Genomic DNA, 19,413 nt, shown 5'->3' on the forward strand with positions numbered 1-19,413 from the left:
AATCCCGGGATGGATTCTGGTGGGAGGGTTTCTCACAGTGAAGCCACTGGATGTGTTACACATGCTACGGAATATCCATCTTGTCTCCCTGTGATAGCTGTCTTTGTGTTTGGCATTACTACACCTTGGAGGCTATCATGAATGCCGGTTGTGTGAAGTGACGGCCACTGGCAGGGCTGCAAGGCTAAAACTAACCTTTCTAATCCATCTGGTCCCTGTTCTCTGCCTTAGGCCGTGCCTCTTCAGGCAGTCTGGTTGCTATTCTTGCTCCTCTGGTGGGAGATGTACTCATTTCCGCCTGCCAGTCAAAGCCCCTTCCTTGAGGATTTGCAGAATTTTAAATATCTCTTCTGACCAGAAGAAAAAAACAGAGCTGTTTAAAAAAAATTCCAGAGCAAGAAGAGTGTTTGCATTTTTGACCCCTGTGCTTAACTTTTCCACATCTTTACCTTAGTGGCATAGATATATAAGCTACAGTTCTTTTTCCTCTTTTCCTGTGTCATAAATTTGGAAACAAGCATGTATATAGGAGTTAGTTATCCAAATTTTTAATTAAATAACCACCTCAGTACAGAGCGACAGCTATGTGCCTAGGCATTGTTCTTATGTGGTGTGGATGCAGAACAGGACAAATTTCTTCCCTTCTGGAGTTTTCCATCAAGAGAGACCTCGGCAGAGCAGAGCATTCCCTTAGGTAAGACTTCAAAGTGAAAGAACAAATAACAATAGACAGAGATAACGTCATCTAATTGGATGCTCAGAACATCCAGCAGAAACCAGAAGGAGGGTTGAGGCAAGCAGCTGGAGTACCCACATTCAACTTTCACCTTATGTAGCAGCTTCCCGGGGTTGGCCAGACTTCCAGCATCTTTTTCCCATGTTAGGCATGCTTATATCATGGAATAAGCTGTACTCATATTTATTGGAAATACTTCACCTTCTACCTGTTTTCAGGGACACAATGGTCTTAATGTTGAAATTTTATGTTATATTCCTTCCCTATCACAGAGTTAGAAAGTGAGGTCACCATCCCTAGACAAAGGACCTTGGAAGACACTTTGAAACAGACTTGCTTGGATCTGAAATGGTATTGGGATAGCCAGCTTCCAAAGCCAGCTTCTCAGTGAGCTCAAAAGAACACCTAACACTTTACCAATTAAATTTACACTACAAATGTAATGAGCAGAAGTCTAAAGGACAGAATGGAAGGAGCAATGCAGGCAGAGAGATTCAGTTGATAATATTTTAAAGAGGCAAAGGAGAACGCAATGTCAGGAGGCAGGAGTTAAATCTGCGAAAATGGAGTACATTGGGATAGACTGATAATAATGGAAGTAGCAATCCGTGAATGTTTAGCCTCTGGAGCTGTTCTGATGATAGGGCCAACAGGAAGGCTCATAGGTGGGCTGTGAGGTAGGAGAAAAATAAGAGGATACAGGATGGTTCTGAGTTGTGTTGCCCTCCACCAAGGTCAGAGCAGCTTCTCTTCAACGGGAACACAATTAGTGCAGAGACTCATGATGGTCAAGGTGATAAGAATGTTCACAAAGATGAGTGTTCAGCTCTCATAGAATATCCATGTCATCCCTTCCGTGTTCAACAAACATCATGGAAAAGGGGCAGAAAGAATGTAAGAACTAGATGCCGCCCCCATGAACTCACAGCCGCTGAGGTTACCTGCACAGAGCACACACACACACACACACACACACACACACACACAAAAAAAAAAAAAAAACAGCAAAAGACTGGATGAATGCCAATATTCAGTTCAGAGACAGGAGAGGAGCTTGTGGGTCCCAGATCCTCCCCAGGAGCTACTGCAGTTAATAGCTTCTGAGGAGGGAAGGCATAGTCTTCAACAGTCTAGCATCTAATGAGTTTCACGTGCTTTGGTTGATAGCTCAACACTCACGCCTGTGCAGGCAGCTCGGGTTCAACTCAGAGGTTCATAAAAGAAGCAACAAAAAGAACTAAAGAAAATGACTTGATGGGGGAAAGGGACTTGTCTGGAGAATGAGAGGGGAGCCTGGTGGGGGAAGACTGGGTGATGAATATGACCTGGACACAATATATATGTGTATAAAGTTATCAAAGAATAATAATGACTACAGGGTTTTTCTAAATAACTGTCATATTGCTGAGATGGCAGAATTATAAAAGAAGTAGGGTGGTGAGCAGTAGATAAAGATCAAGAGTCCGGTCTGTGGCATGTTAGGGGTTCGAGCTGCCCTCTAGAGAGCCCAACATCCATGCTGAGGTCGTAGTTGTATACCAGGTTCTACCCAGCTTGAGGGATTGACCTAATTGGGGCAGCAAGGGAATGAAGAAAAGGCAGACACACAGACATACGTGAAGAAAAGATGGGGTACAGTAGGCTGTTCTCACTCTGATGGAAGGTACCAGCTTTGACAGTAGGCCAGAATCTCAGTTTGGGCAGAAGACTAAAAGGTGGATGGGAAAAACCAAGGTGATCTCTTGAGAAAGGATGATACAGGAAAAGAGGACTGATTTGGTTGATAGATGAATCCAGGGGGTAGCTTTCTTTTATACAGAGGAACAAGGAGGCAGGGTTAGCCTGTCTCTAGTAGACATCCCTGTAGAGGAGTGGGTTCAGGTGTCATCCTGGTGGAGGAAGATGTGGCTAATAGTTTTGACTCATACTGGTCAATTGTTCATTAACAGTTCTACTTGAACCACAGGAAGGCTTTGCCATCTCTCCAAGCCTCACCTGGGGAAGGCTTTGCCTCTCCCGAGGGTCTGAGACACTGGTGTTTTTGACATGGCCTGACCCATGTCAGCAATACACATTCACTCACTGATTCATGCATTTCCTAGAGTTGTAGATGAGAGTCTGGGGTGTGGAGACAGAAACATTTTGGAGTTCCATCAGCATATAAATCCCCTGAAAGTCACAGGATTCCAGGGTGAGCAGAGACAAGAGAGAAAGCTCTTGGGACCAAGCTGTGGTCATTTCCAAAGCACAGAGACTGGGGATGAGAATGGTTTTTGAAGCAAAGGAAAATCAAGAAAGAATATTGATCCAGAGACAAGAGATGGATGGCCTCACTTGGAGAAGCTGTGTACTCACATGTAGACGTTCTAACGGCTGATGGGCTTGGAGACAGATGTCCGGAGGCTAGATTGTGAACATCTGGGCTCAGATGTACCTGGGACAGCACTAAAGGTCTCTTGTAGCTCTCAGTCACACATTGGAGTGAATGTCCTCACCATGGTGTGTCTTTATCTGGCCTTTTTCAGTGGCTGGTAGCCGTAGTCCAATAGTTGGGCTTAATCAGGAAGAAGTAGATAATTGGTCTCTCCAGATATCTGAGTTGTTCTCTTTCCTTGTGAGGCTCACTAACTCATGAAAATGATACTTGCATTTTAAATAAAGAGGACTAGAGAAACAAAAATGAAGAATATGAAAGTTTGTGATTATGCAGGGCTTGTAAGTAGAATAATATATATATATATATATATATATATATATAGTACCGACCCCACTCGCACAGTACCCACCCACTCTCACGGTACCCACCCACGCTCATGGTACTCACCCACTCCCACGGTACCTGCCCACTAGCTAAAGCTAGGGAGATGCAAGTACCCTGCCCTAAAACACCGCTCACTAAACCATGATGAACTGAAGAGTCTGGAATATACTTTGAAAAATTAGAACTGGTTCATTTTGCATTACCATGTTACAAAATGAATGATACGAGACTACTGTGTTCTTTGAAAATGTTCATATTTTCTTACAAAAATGAAGGAATTAAGCTGAGTTTTGCATGTAGAAAAAGCTGTTGGCCCATGTAAAAATCAAATAATTCTTCTGGTTTATTCATAATTAATTACCTTACAGATTTTGTTGGAGCCAGGCGTGATCCAGGATGTGTTGGCAGCTGGAAGTCACCTACAGCTGTTGGAGCTTCTCAACTTGTGTTCCCACTATCTCATCCAGGTAGGTGTGTTTACCTCTACTAATGGCCCTTCTTGTTCCCTAGCCCTGCAGTTGTAAACTGTCCCCTATCAAAAGAGACCCGGTGACAGAAAAATTATACTCGTGTGTGTGTGTTTGTGTGCGTGCGTGCGTGCGCGCATGTACCCTGTGCTAATAGGTTCTCGAGGACACAGATGAGAGGATCCCTGGAAGACAGCTGTGGTTCCTATATCCTGTCACTGGCATGAATATGTCATCTTTCTTTTCTACCCACTTCTCAGGCAGTAGACTGATCAGCGTCCATGCACAGTCCTCCCCACAGGGACTCAGCACCCATGCACAGTCCTCCCCACAGGGACTCAGCACCCATGCACAGTCCTCCCCATAGGGTCTCAGCACCCATGCACAGTCCTCCCCACAGGGACTCAGCACCCATGCACAGTCCTCCCCACAGGGACTCAGCACCCATGCACAGTCCTCCCCACAGGGTCTCAGCACCCATGCATAGGCTTCCCCACAGGGTCTCAGCACCCATGCACAGGCTTCCCCATAGCGTTCTAGAAACATAATCCTGGTCCTAGTTTAAAGGAATGCTTCTTAGCCGGGCGATGGTGGCGCACGCCTTTAATCCCAGCACTCGGGAGGCAGAGGTAGGCGGATCTCTGTGAGTTCGAGACCAGCCTGGTCTACAGAGCTAGTTCCAGGACAGGCTCCAAAGCCACAGAGAAACCCTGTCTCGAAAAACCAAAAAAAAAAAAAAAAAAAAAAAAAAAAGGAATGCTTCTTGTGGAAATGACCACAGATGAAGGAAAAGCTGAACACCCACTGAAGACTCAGGAACAGCAGTTAATGTGTCATAGAGTCCCATATCATTAATAATCCTGTGAACACCCAAGGAAGTGAAGATTGGAGAACACATGAGTGACCTGTACATCCTGCTCCTGACTTGCTGTATGGTGGGAATGGCTCTGTGAGAGAAATGGGAAAAAATTTATACATGTCTTGCTGTTGTGTGTTTACAAGTGTTTTACATTCATTCTTCACAATAAATTTGCACATTAAAAAGTAAAATGTCAGAGATTCAAAATGTACCGAGTTTGCTTGAGGCAATGTGACTTCTGAGGGTGGTAGGGCTTTCTAATTCCCAAAACATTTTTCTCTTGTTAAAAAAAAAAAGAAAAATGGTTTGTTCGTTTTTTGTTTTTCTGTCTTGGGATTTTTTTTGTTGTTGTTGTTCTTTGTTTTGTTGTTGTTTTTGAGACAGAGTCTCTCACCAGCCTTGAACCTTGTGTAGGCCTGAATGACTGCTGAGCTAACAGGAGCTCACCAACACCAGCTGGACTGGGAAGAAATAAGCATAGGTCCAAACTAGTCCCTTTGAATGTGGTTGACATTGCATGGCTGGGCAGATTGAGGAGCCACTGGCAGTGGCACCAGGATTTATCCTGACTGCATGTACTATTCTCTTTGGATGGATACCTTGCTCAGTCTAGGTATAGTAGGGAGGACCTTGGACCTTCTTCAAAGCAATGTGCCTTACCCTCTATGAGGACTGGATGGGGGTGGGATGGCAGGGTATGTGGAGTGAATGGGAGGAGGGGAAGGAGTGGAAACTTGGATTGGTATGTATAATGAAAGAAGATAGTTTGTTTTCTTTTTTTTTAAAAAAAAAAGAACCTGTTAGGTAAGATGTTGAATGGCTATGGAAGCATCGTGGCTCTGAGACTTTTGTTTTACAGTTAAGATTACATTTAATTAAAAATAATTAATTTATTATTATTAATTTATTATTTATTATATTGATCTGATACCTTTGGCAAGGCTAATATTCTGGCCTTGTTACATACAGCCTTACTCTGTGTGTGTGTTTGTCTGTGTGTCTATGTCTGTGTGTCTATGTGTGTCTGCGTGTCTATGTGTGTCTTTATGTGTCTGTGCTCACATGCACACACAGCCACAGCAAGAGTGTGTAGAGACAGAGGACAACCTATGAATGTCACTTCTTCCTTTCCACCATGTACGACGTAGGGCCCAAGTTTATGTCATTAGCAACAAACATGTTTACCTACTGAATCATCTTTCCGCCCTAAGTATTCATTCCTACTTCAGGATTTTCCCATTTAGTCCATGGTCTCACTTCTCCTTGCATTTATTAAAATACAATGAAAAGTAATTAAAATAATGAATCTACACACTTATTCTAGTATCTTTGTGCATATTAGTAAGAAGAAAAAATCTTATATTCCTACCCAATTACTTTGTTATCCTTTATAATAATTTTCCCTAAATCTGAGTTTGTCTAAATGTGCTGTAAATGGGTCCTTTATCACTCTCCTCTGCTACCCATTACAGAATTGTCGAAGTCTTCCTCACTGATATCTGTCTTCTTTTGTTCTATCCTGACAAAGCTGGGAAGCAGGAACCAGCACTTCCCAGGGTGACAGTGTGAGGAATATCAAGAGGTTTTACATTATTTGAAGTTATTGTGAAAGGTGTTGTTTTCCTAATTTCTTCTTCAGATCATTTGTTGTTTGTGTATAGAAAGGCTACTGATTTTTATGACTTAATTTTGTATTCAGCTACTTTCCTGAAGGTGTTTATCTGTTGCAGGAGTTTCCCAGTGGGATCACTGGGGTCACTTATATATGCTATCATAACATCTGCAAATAAAGATATCTTGACTTATTCCTTTCCAACTTGTATCCCTTTGATTTCCTTTAGTTGTTTTATTGTCCTAGCTAAGACTTCAAGTACTATATTGAATAGATATAGAAAGAGTGGACAGCCTGTATTGTTTTTGGTTTTTCATGGAATTGCTTTGAGTTTCTCTCTCCATTTAAGTTGATATTGGCTATGGGCTTGCTGTAAACTTCCTTTATTATCTTGAGGTATATCCCTCATTTCTCCAGGACTTTTATCATGAAGGGGTGTTGGAATTTGTCAAAGGCCTTTTCTTCATCTAATGAGAATGATCATGTGACTTCTTCTCTCACTTTGTTTATATGTATATTGGATTATATTTAATGATTTACATATGTTGAACCATCCCTACATCCCTGGGAAGAAGCCTACTTGATTGTGGGGAATGATCTTTTTGATATGTTCGTGGATTCAGTTTGTAAGCATTTTTGCATATATGCTCATGAGGGAATTTGGTTTGAAATTCTATGTTGGGTCTCTGTGTGGTTTGGGTATCAGGGTATCTGTGATCATGTAAAAGGAATTTCTGTTTTGTGGAATACTTGAGGAATATTGGCATTAATAGCTCTTCTTTGAAAGTCTGGTGTAATTCGGTGCTAAAACCATGTGGCCCTGAACTTTTTGGTTGGGAGATTTTAATGACTGTTTCTATTTCACTAGGAGTTATAGGTCTGTTTAAACTATGTGACTGATTTAACTTTGATAAGTGGTATGTACTGAGGAATTCATTTCTTTTAGATTTTTTAATTTTGGGGAGTATAGGTTTTTAAAATATGTCCTTATAATTCTCTGGATTTGTTTTAGTGTTTTTTGTTAGGTTCCCCTTTCATTTCTAATTTTGTTAATTTGGATTTTCCATCTCTGCTTCTTAGTTAATTTGGATAAGATTTTAGATAATAAAATAATAAATATTTATTATTTGATAAATAATAAGATTTATCAATTTTCTTTGAGAACCAATTCTTTGTTTCATTTATTTGTTTATTTAAACTTCATAGATTTCAAGCATGAATTTGGTGATTTTTTTTTGCCATCTACTTTTTTTGCATATTTTTTTGTTGTTCTAACTTTCAGATATGCTGTTGTTAATGTGAGATATCTCCATTTTTTAAATGTAAGCAGCTAGTCTAGAACTTGCCTTTTAGAACAATCTTTATTATGATTCATAATTCGAGTATGTTTTTTATTCATTTTCATGGAATTCTAGAAAGCTTTTAAGTTCTTTCTTTTTTGACCCATTTTTCATTCAGAATAGATTTGTTCAAGCTTCTGTGAGTTTGTAAGCTTTCTGAGTTTTTCTGCCATCTTGGGGTCCAGCTTTAATCCGTGGTGCTCTGGTAGAATTCAGGGTATTATTTCAATTTTCTTGTATCTGATATTTGCTTTGTGTCCCAGTATGTGGTCAGTTTTGGAGAATGTTCCATGGGTGCTGAGAAGGTGTATTCTCTGATGTTTAGATGAAATGTTCTGTAGGTATCTGTTAGATCCGTTAGAGTTATAACATCTCTTAGTTACAGTATTTCTCTGTTTTTGTCTGAATGACATGGCCATTGGTGAGAGTAGAGTATTGAAGTCTTTCACTCTCGTATGAGAATCAGTATATGATTCAAGCTTTAATAGTGTTTTCTTTACAAACATGGGTTTGTAAAATATCTATGTCCTTACGTTTGATATATATATATACATATATATATGTGTGTGTGTATATGTGTGTGTGTGTGTGTGTGAGAAATGTCCTCTTGGTAGATTTTTCCATTGATGCCTGTGTAATGTCTTTCCCTGTGTCTTCTGATTAGCTTCAGTTTGAAGTCTATTTTATTAGATCTTAAGATGAATACACCAGCTTGTTTCTTAGTTCTATTAACTTAGAATATCTTTTTCCATAATTTTACCATGAGGAGATCTAAACTTTATTGAAGTTTAGATATGTGCTCCTTAGATGCAGGAAAAGGATGGATCCTGTTTGCACATCCATCCTGTTTATCTGTGTCATTTTATTGGGGAATTGAGACTGTTAATGTTGAGAATTATCAGTGGTCAGTGTAGTGTTTGTTGATTACTCTTTTGTTGTTGTTGGAGGTGGTGGTGGTGGTGGTGGTGGTGGTGGTGGTGTGTGTGTGTATGTATGTGTTTCCTGTCTCTTGACTTTGCTGGTCTGGGGTTATTTATTCCCTGTATTTTCTTGTATGTAGTTAACTTCTTTAGGTTGGAGTTTACCTTCTGGTGCCTTCTATACTACTGAATTTACAGGTGGACATTGCTTAAATTTGATTTTATCACGGAATGTCTTACTCTCTCCATCTATGGTGACTGAAAGTTTTGGTTGGTGTAGTAGTCTGGATGGGCCTCTGTGGTCTCTTAGAGGCTGTAGTGAATCTGTCCAGGCCCTTCTGGCTTTTAGAGTATCCACTGAGAAGTCAGGTGTTATTCTAATGGGTCTGCCTTTATATGTTATTTGGTCTTTTTCCTTGCAGATTTTAATATTCTTTCTTCTGTGCATTTAGTGTTTTGATGATTGTGTGCTGAGGGAATTTTCCATTTTGTTCTAGTCTATTTGGTGTTCTGTAAGCTTCTTATACCTTGATAGCATCTTCTGCTTTAATTTAGGGAAATTTTCTTCTATGATTTTGTTGAAATATTTTTCTGTGCCTTTGAGCTGTGTTTTTTTTCCTTCCTCTATTCTTATTATCCTTAGATTTGGTCTTTTCATAATATCCCAGATTTCCTGGATGTTTTGTACCAGGAGATTTTTAGATGTAACATTTTCTTTGACCATGGTATCCATTTTCTATCTGGTTCACAGGGGAGTATGGTGGCTGTGTGTTGCCCGAGGGAAAATTTTATGGAGTCTTGTTAGGTGTGGGCACAGGAGGTTCCAGGTAAAATGTGTTTCTAGGTATTGGGGCCTGAGACTTGAGACATAGGAATGGTCTGAGGACAGCGGTGGGGGGGGGGCTTGAAAGAGGAAGGAAAGGATGGTGTTCCACCAGGATCTGCTTAGTTAGTCGTCCAGGAACGGGGGCAAATATGGAGGAGAATCCATAGCAGAAGGTCTGCTAAATTAAGAGCTGGAGATGAGACAGGACGATTTGGATTGGGAAGAATGGAGGGAAAGGTAAAAATATGTCATTAATCTGCATATTTTCCTGGTCAGAGTAACCTGTGGGTTCCCATGGAGGGCCTGTTAGTGGTGCAGCCTGGGGGGAGGGACAAGAAAGTTTGAAGGGAAAGATCTGTGTGATCCACTGGAGATGGGTGCAGGAAAGAAAGAGAGGCCAGAACACGTGTTCTGCACCTATGCTGCAGGGGTGAGATTGGGGGATTGGATCCAGAGGAGCAGAGGGAGACATGAATACCTGTAGTTCACTTCTCTGCTTTTGCGTTAAAAGTAGCCTGTGGGTTCCCAGGGACTGCCTGTAGGAGCTGAGGGCTGCAAAACCATAAGGAGTGAGATAGGGAGGTGAGGAGGGGAAGATCTGTGGGAATAGTGGAGAGGTGCACAGGTGGGAAAGGAAGTCGCAGCCAGTTGCTGTGGGTGAAACTGGGGGGTTGGACTGGAGGAGCAGAAGGAGAGATACTGTCCAGACAGGAGTAGCCAGCTAGAGCTGGAGCTGGGACAAAGCAGCGAGTGGGGAGAGGGACCTTAGAAGGGGAAGGTCTGTGGGATCCACAGGAGAGGAGGTTGCAGGGAGGCTGCCGCAGGTGTTTTGCTGCAGAACCAGGGATGAGCCTGGGGGATTGGACTTGGAGGGATGGAGGGAGTGAGGAAGGTCTGCAGTTAGCCCACCTGCTTCTCTGTCAGGAGTGGCCCGTGGGTTCCACGGAGCACCTGCTGGAGGTTTTCCACCTAAATGTCATATCAGTAGTTCAAACTTCATATATTACAGCCTGCTTTGAGGGTGCTATTGATAACTGCTTCTTTCTCCCAGTTTGGGTACTGTTCTAGATAACCAACTTGAGTAGAGTCAGCTGCACAAATATCTCACACCCAAGTCTTTTCTCCATCACTGAAATTACTGCCTCTCATTAGACACTCACCATTCTTGCTCAAAGAGCTACTCCATTTGGTTTCCTGTTTCTAGCCTCTCTTCATGGCAAGCCATATTCCCTTGAGTATCATTATCCTTCCCAGGGAAGTGAGTCGCATTTCCAGAAAGCCTGTCAGTTTTATAAGGATTCATATTTCTATTCTGCCAAGAAGCCCATCAGTCCAGTTGCATTGTTTTCTTTTTGTAGTTGGGGGGGGGTGTTAAATTTGGAATTGGTATGTTGATTTAATTTAGAAATGTCCGCTAGCTACCTGCTGGTATATCTCAATACATTGGCACATTTCAGTATATTAGTTTACCCTCAGAATTCTTTATTCTGGTCTCTATAGCTGGGCCCCCTCTTTTCCAGCCAAGCTGCCTTTTGCAAGATCCTAATGCAGATGATATATGTGTGGACGTGCCATTAGAGAAGTCCTGTAATAGGAGCTCCCCCAGTAGTAGGCAAAGGCATTAAGTTCTCTTTAATCTGTGCCCTCATGGTAGGGGTGAAGAAACGCAGGTGCACAGATGCCCCCAACCACACACACACAGAGACACACACCCACACATGCACGCGCCTTCTTCTGCCGAGAATGCCATATATCAGGGGTGTTAACTGTTGAATTTGTGTAGTGTCGCTTGAAATTGACCCTTTAGGAGCTACACGGTTTGCCAAGGTGCTATCATTTGTCATTAGCTTTCTGAAGGAAAAGAATTCTGTAAGATTTGTGCTCTCACCAAAGTGATGCATTCTATTGCCCAATTAACAGAAGTGCCCTTTGTTTCACCAAATATATATAAATGTATATATATATATATATATATATAATGACATGCAACTAAATGCAGTAATAAATAGAACATCCTGTAGGCTCTTCCAATAAAACCACCAAAGCAGTGATTGGAAGAGACTGCCAGTATCTATTCGTAGGCAGTAGGTGGCAGTGTGAATCCACCAAAATTCCATAATGCATTTAAAGCAAAAATCAGGAGAAAAACTGGAAAGAAAAATTATTTATTTTGCTACATATTAGTCTTCTGACCCAATCAGTAAAAAAGTCATTATTCACACCACACTGGGCAATATGCATTGTAATTTTTAACAAATAATAGGAAACTGTTAATGTGCTCACAGGAAATGCAGTTTTGTCTCGGGCTTCTATGGTCATTTATCACCGCACTTTGTGAAATCACTCATTTGTTCTAATTTGAATGTAAATGACTCTAAGGTTTTACAAATAAGGTGACAGACTCACATAAATGTAATTGCAGGGTTCATCTCCTTCTTTTTATATATCACTCATTAGGTTATGAATTAAATACATCGTATTAAACCAGGGGCATGTCCAATGATGATATTGTAATGGCAAATTACTCTATGCTATTAGAGGTGTATTTTTTATTCATGGACATTAATTTGTCATTAAGCGGCATTAGTTTAGCACTTTTATGTGAAAGACGTGACCTGCAAGAGGAGACATGCTGCTGGGCTCTGTGAGGAGAGGACCTGAGGGCCGTAGGTAGAGCATCTTGTCTCTCTCTAAGGAAACATATGAGGGGGTTGTTTCTTGTTTTGTTTTGTTTTCTTCTTTTACAAATATTCCATGAGCCACTTCCTCAGACTGAAGGTATCCTCTGTACAGCACTCATCCCTGGATCATCTAGTAAATCGAATCTAGATTCTTGCCACTCATCTTTGGGTAGCTGATAACTATCCTGAAGAGATGACAGCACCCACCCCATCCTCCGTCCCATCCCCTGAAGGTTCTTATTCATTATCCTTCATCTTCATGGAGTTGTACACTTAAGGGACTGCAGAGAGAATTGGGCATTTTCTTTTTTTGATAAATGAACAAAGATTTAAAGAATTTTATTCTTTCATGAGGGTTTTGGGGGAGATTTCTGGATAATTTCATGTCTGTTTTAATAAATAGCAGTCTTATGGTTTCTCTTTTTAAGAAAATATTTTTTCTAGTCCCCACATCTGGAAGCACTGACCTCTGAGACACCATCTCCAAGACCGATGGTCTCTTCTGACAGATTTGAGTCAGCCTCCATAGGGCACAGTATGCTGAAAAAATGCCTTTCTCTGCTTTTACGCTGGGAGGTTTTGGGTACAAGACCCAGGACCTCATCTTCCACCAATTTCAGATTTCCTTTCCCTTCCTCCATATTGCATGAACTTAGTATGTGTTGAGGGGACAAAAGTTAACCTTCATTCGGTAATTTTTATCTGCTTTTTAATATTGATATGTTTAATAATGGTGAGAAAATTGTATAAGCAGCTTTCTGTTACTTTCACCTACTGAATATATTTTGTTCAGTCGGAAATACTTCCTACAGTGACTAAACTCGACAATGAGAAGCTTATATATTTTACGGTATTATAATGCATTATTATTTTTTAAACTAAATAGTACAGCAATGACTTATTGGAGGCTATGTCTTCTAAATAATATATTATCTTAAATTTAATTATTAAAATTAGCTGTATTACCTAAATATATAGTGGGTTTAAGTATAAAATAATTTATCCTCAAGGTTGAAAAGTTATAACCTATATTCATTTTTCTCTAGCACTGAGATTTTTTTTCTATTAGAGAAGACAAATGATTATACCCACATATATATTTAATATGGCCATAATCCAGTGCACTAACTGCATGCCATGATTGCTTCCCTTGATACCTTTGTGTTTGGAGCATATTAAAATATAACTTTTGGAAAATATATTACAAATAGTTTAATCTTTTGGATTCTTTTTCAGTGAAAATAATCAGGAAGTCAAGAAATGTATCAACCCCAAGTCATAGCCAACTGCTAATTATTTGTTCTGATCAAGAATATTTGCCACCAAGCACAAGTAATCCGGAATATCAGGTTTGCCAAATATCATTCATATTTGGCTTCAGAAATGCACCATAAGATTTTTAGTAGCCATTTCTGGGTTCCAATTAATTTTTTTCATAGGCTGTCGTGATGGTTTTTATTCCCAGTGCCCATACTGAAGGATGCCAGCAATTGACAGTCCTAAGGCCTGCTGTCTTCTGGGAGCGTGATTTCAGCATTTTAATTTGTTATTTGGTCAATCTAGGGTTGAGTGTATATTTTGTGTGAGTTTTTAAAGAGAGGAAAAAAGTCTTGAAGGAGTTTTCTAATACCTGTAGTTTCTATCTAAAGCTATGGAACAAATAAAACCAGAAACACCTCACCCCCTAAAAATCTGATTTTGTGCATGTGTTTTTTTTCTCAAAAAATAAATTCCTCCCACTTCTTATGGATGCTGTAGTTCAGAATCAACAAATGAAGCAATCAAATATGTTTTTCACTCTCTTCCATTATCACTACTTGAAATCTGTGTTTCATTTGAGCTTCCAAGAGTCAATATCTCTACTTCATGAGACGTGTGCCCTCTTCTCTGAAGCTCACACACCTTCCACTCCTCATTACAGCCTTTTGCCTCCTCTGTTGCCCACGGTTTCAGTCTCCCACCAGGAAGGTGGGAGAACTGTTTCTTAGTCTCCTGTCACTACAACAGCCCTCTTCTTCCTCTCACTGTGAGTCTTTCATAATATTGAATCGTGAGCCTTCTGTGTTCCCTCCTACAAAACCCTCTCCTCCCTCCTAGTTCTCCTCTACCTTTTTCAGTTCCTTTACAAGCTCTCCTTCCCCCATTGTGGGAGGATAGGAACACTGTGCGTAAGCCATCTCTTCTACTCACTGCACTTGTCTTCCTACTGTGGAGGTCACTGCACCTGAGCTCCAGATATGTGTTCCAATTATAACAGTTCCACCAGATACCCTACACGTGTTTCCCATGGATATCCTACACGCAGTTCCACTGAATACCCTACACGCAGTTCCCCTGGATACCCTACACGCAGTTCCCCTGGATACCCTACATGCAGTTCCCCTGGATACACTACACACAGTTCCCCTGGATACCCTATGCACGGTTCCCCATTGCCTTCATCCAATCCACTTGCTTGCTCTTCACCATGCTGTTAAGGCAGTACCATTCTTTTAGTTAAATCCACCAGAAACCCCAAAAATTTAGGTTATCAGGAGGAGCCACTCCCTGATGGGTATTTTTCCTTCACATGGCTTTACTTACCTGAGCTACAATTCTTAGACTGCTTCATAGTTTTGTGATTCTTGCTCAACTTTATTGATTTGGCCTCTTAGATCATTCTCAAATGTGCTGCTTTTTCTTTTGGTTGGCACTGACGTCACTGAGGTCTGCATTTTCTCCCATGGACTCTCCTGAACTGCTTCCACCCTGTTCCCAACCTATGATTATCATCACAACAGTGTTGGGCATGTGTTTTTAATCTTCAAATAACTTCTTGCCCCAAGTCTTACATAGATTTCTATTTTCTAGTTGCAAACTAGTTTTGGGCTTTCTCATTCTCATCTCCTTAATGGATTCTTTGCTGTTGTATCCCAAGGATAACATGCTTTATCATCGCCAATCCTCTGTCTCCTGGGTTCATTCTTCTGCACATCTGCAGGTATTCGATTGGAACTCACGCCAGAGACCAGGAGTCACCCTAGAATCTTCCCTGCCCTGTGGCCAGCATGCAATGTCACTTTCATACACACATCATTTGGTTTCTTGTTCTCTCTCCTTCTTTCTCTTCCTGTAACACCATCTTAATCCAGGTCTTTGTTACTTTCTGGATGAAATGAACTTCCTGAAAATTAATAAACTTCATGGTTACTCCAATTCTTCCTCTGATGTTTTGTTTGATTGATTTTAAAAGTAATTTTCAATCCATTGGCTTTATTTTCAAATAACAAACTGATTATATTGTACTCTTGCTTAAAATCATTCACTACTTATGATTCTCCTTAGCCTTTGGTATAATGTTCATTCCTCTTAATTTGACACACAGAGTTTGTGTCTGTTACAAAACTGCCCATCTCTTTAACCTTATTTTATTTTATTTTATTTTATTTTTGACAACTTTCTGCTCAAGCGTTATGCTACAGTCTTAAGAGACTCTGTACCTTTCCTTAAAACTTTGTGAAAACCCCCTGTTATGTGGGCTCTTTTTCCTACTGTCAATTTCTGAGTTCCTAACACCCTAAGTACTTGGCATACACATTTCCTTTTCCACAGCTGGCTGAGTAGTGCACTCAGTTTGAGTTAGATACCCTCTTTAACTGTGAGCATTCTTCCAAGAAGCTAATCCCAAAGTATTGCGTTTATTTATCTAGTTCCTCTTGTGTTGACTTATCTCCCTGTGACATAAACTCATACCCCGAAGTCACTTGACCTTAAGTGACTAAGTTTTTCTACCCTTCACTCCTACTCTCTGAAATAGATACAGCATCCTTTTACCCCTTGGTGTTGTTGAAAGATGGTGAATGCAATGGGTCCTGCAACACGGATCCTGCACCAGTAGACACTTGAGAAACAAGAGCTGACATGGTGAGAAGCTGCCCCTGTGCGCACATGCTGAGTAAGCAATGGTGAATTCTGAAGCAACATTTTTCAGCCCATGGTGACTGAGGCCAGCTTTGTTAGTACCTGATCATGGCTAATTTTCTGTGCCCCTCCCTCCTAGAATTCTAGCTTACTAAGAAACTTTCCCAAAGAACAATATAAAATTATTCATGAACCTTAGATATTATGCATACAATTGATTATGAAAATGTACCAGTAACCTAATTATAGAATTCCTCGGTTATATAGCACAAATATTTTTAAATACGTCTTCTAAAACTGACAGAATTAGAGCATGTTTTGTTTCTTGTGCTTTTTTGAATTGCTGGTAATACTTTGTTTTTATTTAATAGAGGCATATAAAATGTATATTTGTATTAGCATATGAATACATAGTTACTTAAGACTATCCAGAAATAGTTACATGTTCGTGTATAAGTATATGTATGTTTACACATGCGTATATATATATATATATATATATATATATATATATATATTCACATATATGTTGATGCACATAAAATACTTGGGCTTGCATCATAAATAAATCTGATCTACATGGTCAGTGGAATATTTATTTTCTTCCTTAATAATTTGACTTTATCCTATTAACCCCAAATGTAGTGCTGAGAAAACCCACTCCCTTTACATACGTAATAAACATGATAGTTTATTTCCCTGCCTGATTCATTCCAAGGCTGTTAAAACGTGGGTTGCTTGTATCTGTTCATTTGCTTTAACCTGTTCTAGCCCATCACCACGTATCCATGTTAAACCTTTCTGTTGCTTCCTGGACTCTGGAGTACAGCCCTTTCTTGCTACACTGGGTTGGGTTTATAACTAGGTTGTAATCCAAATAGGAAACAGGTGGAATCACAACTGGGGATGGTGCCTTGGATATTAATGGCTTGGCTCAGCCGTGGAATTTCTAAAGCTGTATACACTTTTTTGTCTTAATTATGCATTCATTAAAAGCTTTTTTACCCCACAGAATAAAGTAAATATTTTTTGATCTCCATAGTGTGCTCCCAGACTGTAGATTTGCACAGCAGGGTCTTGATAATCTGAATAAATTGTATTTCCCCTAGGACTTTATCTTTCAAATAAGGTCATAAAGAAAGGCAGCTCCCCCCATCCTTGAATTTCTCAATGTGCCTTTTCTGCCTGAGAAGCGAAGTATATGATAGTAACTGAGACATGGTTGTGATCCGCTATATTGTCTTGGTCTGTTCTTCTTGTTTATCTCTCTCCTCTTTTTTTAAGCTTGGGGACCATTTTATTAAAACTTGAATGAACAACATTCAAGTTGTACAGCTACAGGGAAGAGCGGCATGGAGATCAGGAAGAGAGAACGACAAGCCTTTTGAAGTTAGGTCCCCAAAAGCAATCAGACCCCATGTTGCAGATCTGTATGAAGCTGCTTGATAGACAGCAATTACAGCAGTTATAAAGGGAATAACAGTCACTATAACTATCAAATGTTTAGCCTCCACTCTGAGGATGTTGCTGTACATGTGTTTTCAGGATGCTCATCGCATATCCAGAATATGTTATCACTTTTCCTAGTCTATAGGTATGGAAATTTGACTTGATATGTTTGTTGTCCACTGGCTGGGACCATCTAGGAGGTTCAACTTCAAATCGTGTTTTTTTCTATCCAATTCTAAGATAAGGATGCCATCACTGCCTTTATGACCCAGTGAAGAAGACAGGAAATAAAAAGCTAGAAACTCAAATGAGAGTCCACAAACACTTGAATTTACAATATTTTTGAGTCACCCAGAACAAGGTGGCAGTGTATCCATTTTTTTCTTTTTTTTTATTGAGAGAAAAAAAATTTCCGCCTCCTCCCAGCCTCCCACTCCTCTCCCCCTCCCCCCACTCCTCTCCCCCTCCCCCCACTCCTCTCCCCCTCCCCCCACTCCTCTCCCCCTCCCTCTCAAGTCTGAAGAGCAGTCAGGGTTCCCTGCCCTGTGGAAAGTCCAAAGTCCTCCCCCCTCCATCCTGGTCTAGGAAGGTGAACATCCAAACTGGCTAGGCTCCCACAAAGCCAGAACATGTAGTAGGATCAAAACCCAGTGCCATTGTCCTTGGCTTCTCAGCAGCCCTCATTGTCCGCCATATTCAGAGAGTCCGGTTTTATCCCCTGCTTTTTCAGTCACAGTCCAGCTGGCCTTGGTGAGCTCCCAATAGATCAGCCCCACTGTCTCAGTGGGCGGGTGCACCCCTCTTGGTCCTGACTTCCTTGCTCATCTTCTCCCTCCTTCTGTTCCTCATTGGGACTTTGGGAGCTCAGTCTAGTGCTCCAGTGTGGGTCTCTGTCTCTATCTCCATCCATCGCCAGATGAAGGTTCTATGGTGATATGCAAAATATTCATCAGTGTGGCTATAGCAGTGTATCCATTTTTAATGGTAGCTTGCAAATAGTAGACAGTTGCCAATATTTTTATGAATGTTTTCCTCTGTGTCTAAGATGCCATGTTTAACTAATATTTAATCTGTGTTCTGTTACCTAATTGTTTAATATTGAGATGTTTAATACATTTAGTTGGTGTTTGACAAATTACCTTTAAATTCTTCAACTACTTGAACATTTGTAGGACAGGAGCGTCTGTTTTACTATGAACCAAGAAATAAGATCAGTAAAAGCTAGATTTTTACAGATACCTTGTGTTACTTGTCTCCTATCAGTTAAAAATTAAAAGAAGGGACTTTCACAAGAGATAAAGAAGACATGAAGGAATAAAGACACAGTCTGAACCTGAGAAAAAGGTGACTTGGACAGTTAGTGCTTGAAAAGTCAGAAAGGAAGCAGCCGTCCAAGCTGGAGTGCTTTGCCATCCCAAGGAAGGAACCAGTCAGTCAGATCTGGGTGGTCGCCATGAGAAGAGTATTTAAACCGGACCCCACTTGACAAGCCTCATAGCCTGGTGTTTCAGTCTTCAAATGCTTTGCAAACAATAATCATTTGGGCAAAGGGAAATTATGAGAGAATTCATCCCTGCTTGAAACTATATGTTGTAGTTCTGACTAACACTATGGACACTGGATTTTTCTAATCCTCACTAAAATCAAGAAAAATCAGGTTCTCTTTCAACATTTTGGGCAAAGAGAAAATAATTTCACATGGGCCAGATTGGAAGACCCATGATGCACTGCAGCTGCCAGCCTTTGCTTATTACAGGTGGGCATTCTACTCCCTACTTATTATGTGAAAATTCTATTACCTCACTAGCACCATGGGATAATTTCCTGAGCTCAGATCAAGCATTTGAGAATCTCTTTCTTGA

The 19,413-nt window shown here is 40.5% G+C and overlaps 1 protein-coding gene across 3 annotated transcripts in view; it reads left to right on the plus strand.

Annotated features, from left to right (window-relative positions):
• Positions 1 to 19,413, plus strand: part of Klhl32 (kelch like family member 32) — a 203,116-nt gene that overhangs the window by 103,360 nt on the left and 80,343 nt on the right. For all 3 annotated transcript variants that reach the window (XM_041667802.1, XM_041667803.1, XM_041667804.1), the window contains one exon: positions 3,866 to 3,964. In XM_041667802.1, the coding sequence (XP_041523736.1) occupies positions 3,866 to 3,964 (99 nt within the window). The remainder of the gene's footprint in view (positions 1 to 3,865; positions 3,965 to 19,413) is intronic.

Source organism: Microtus oregoni, unplaced genomic scaffold (assembly GCF_018167655.1).
Source record: "Microtus oregoni isolate MIOR12 unplaced genomic scaffold, Mior012 000017F_ref0000208, whole genome shotgun sequence".
Lineage (NCBI taxonomy): Eukaryota > Metazoa > Chordata > Mammalia > Rodentia > Cricetidae > Microtus > Microtus oregoni.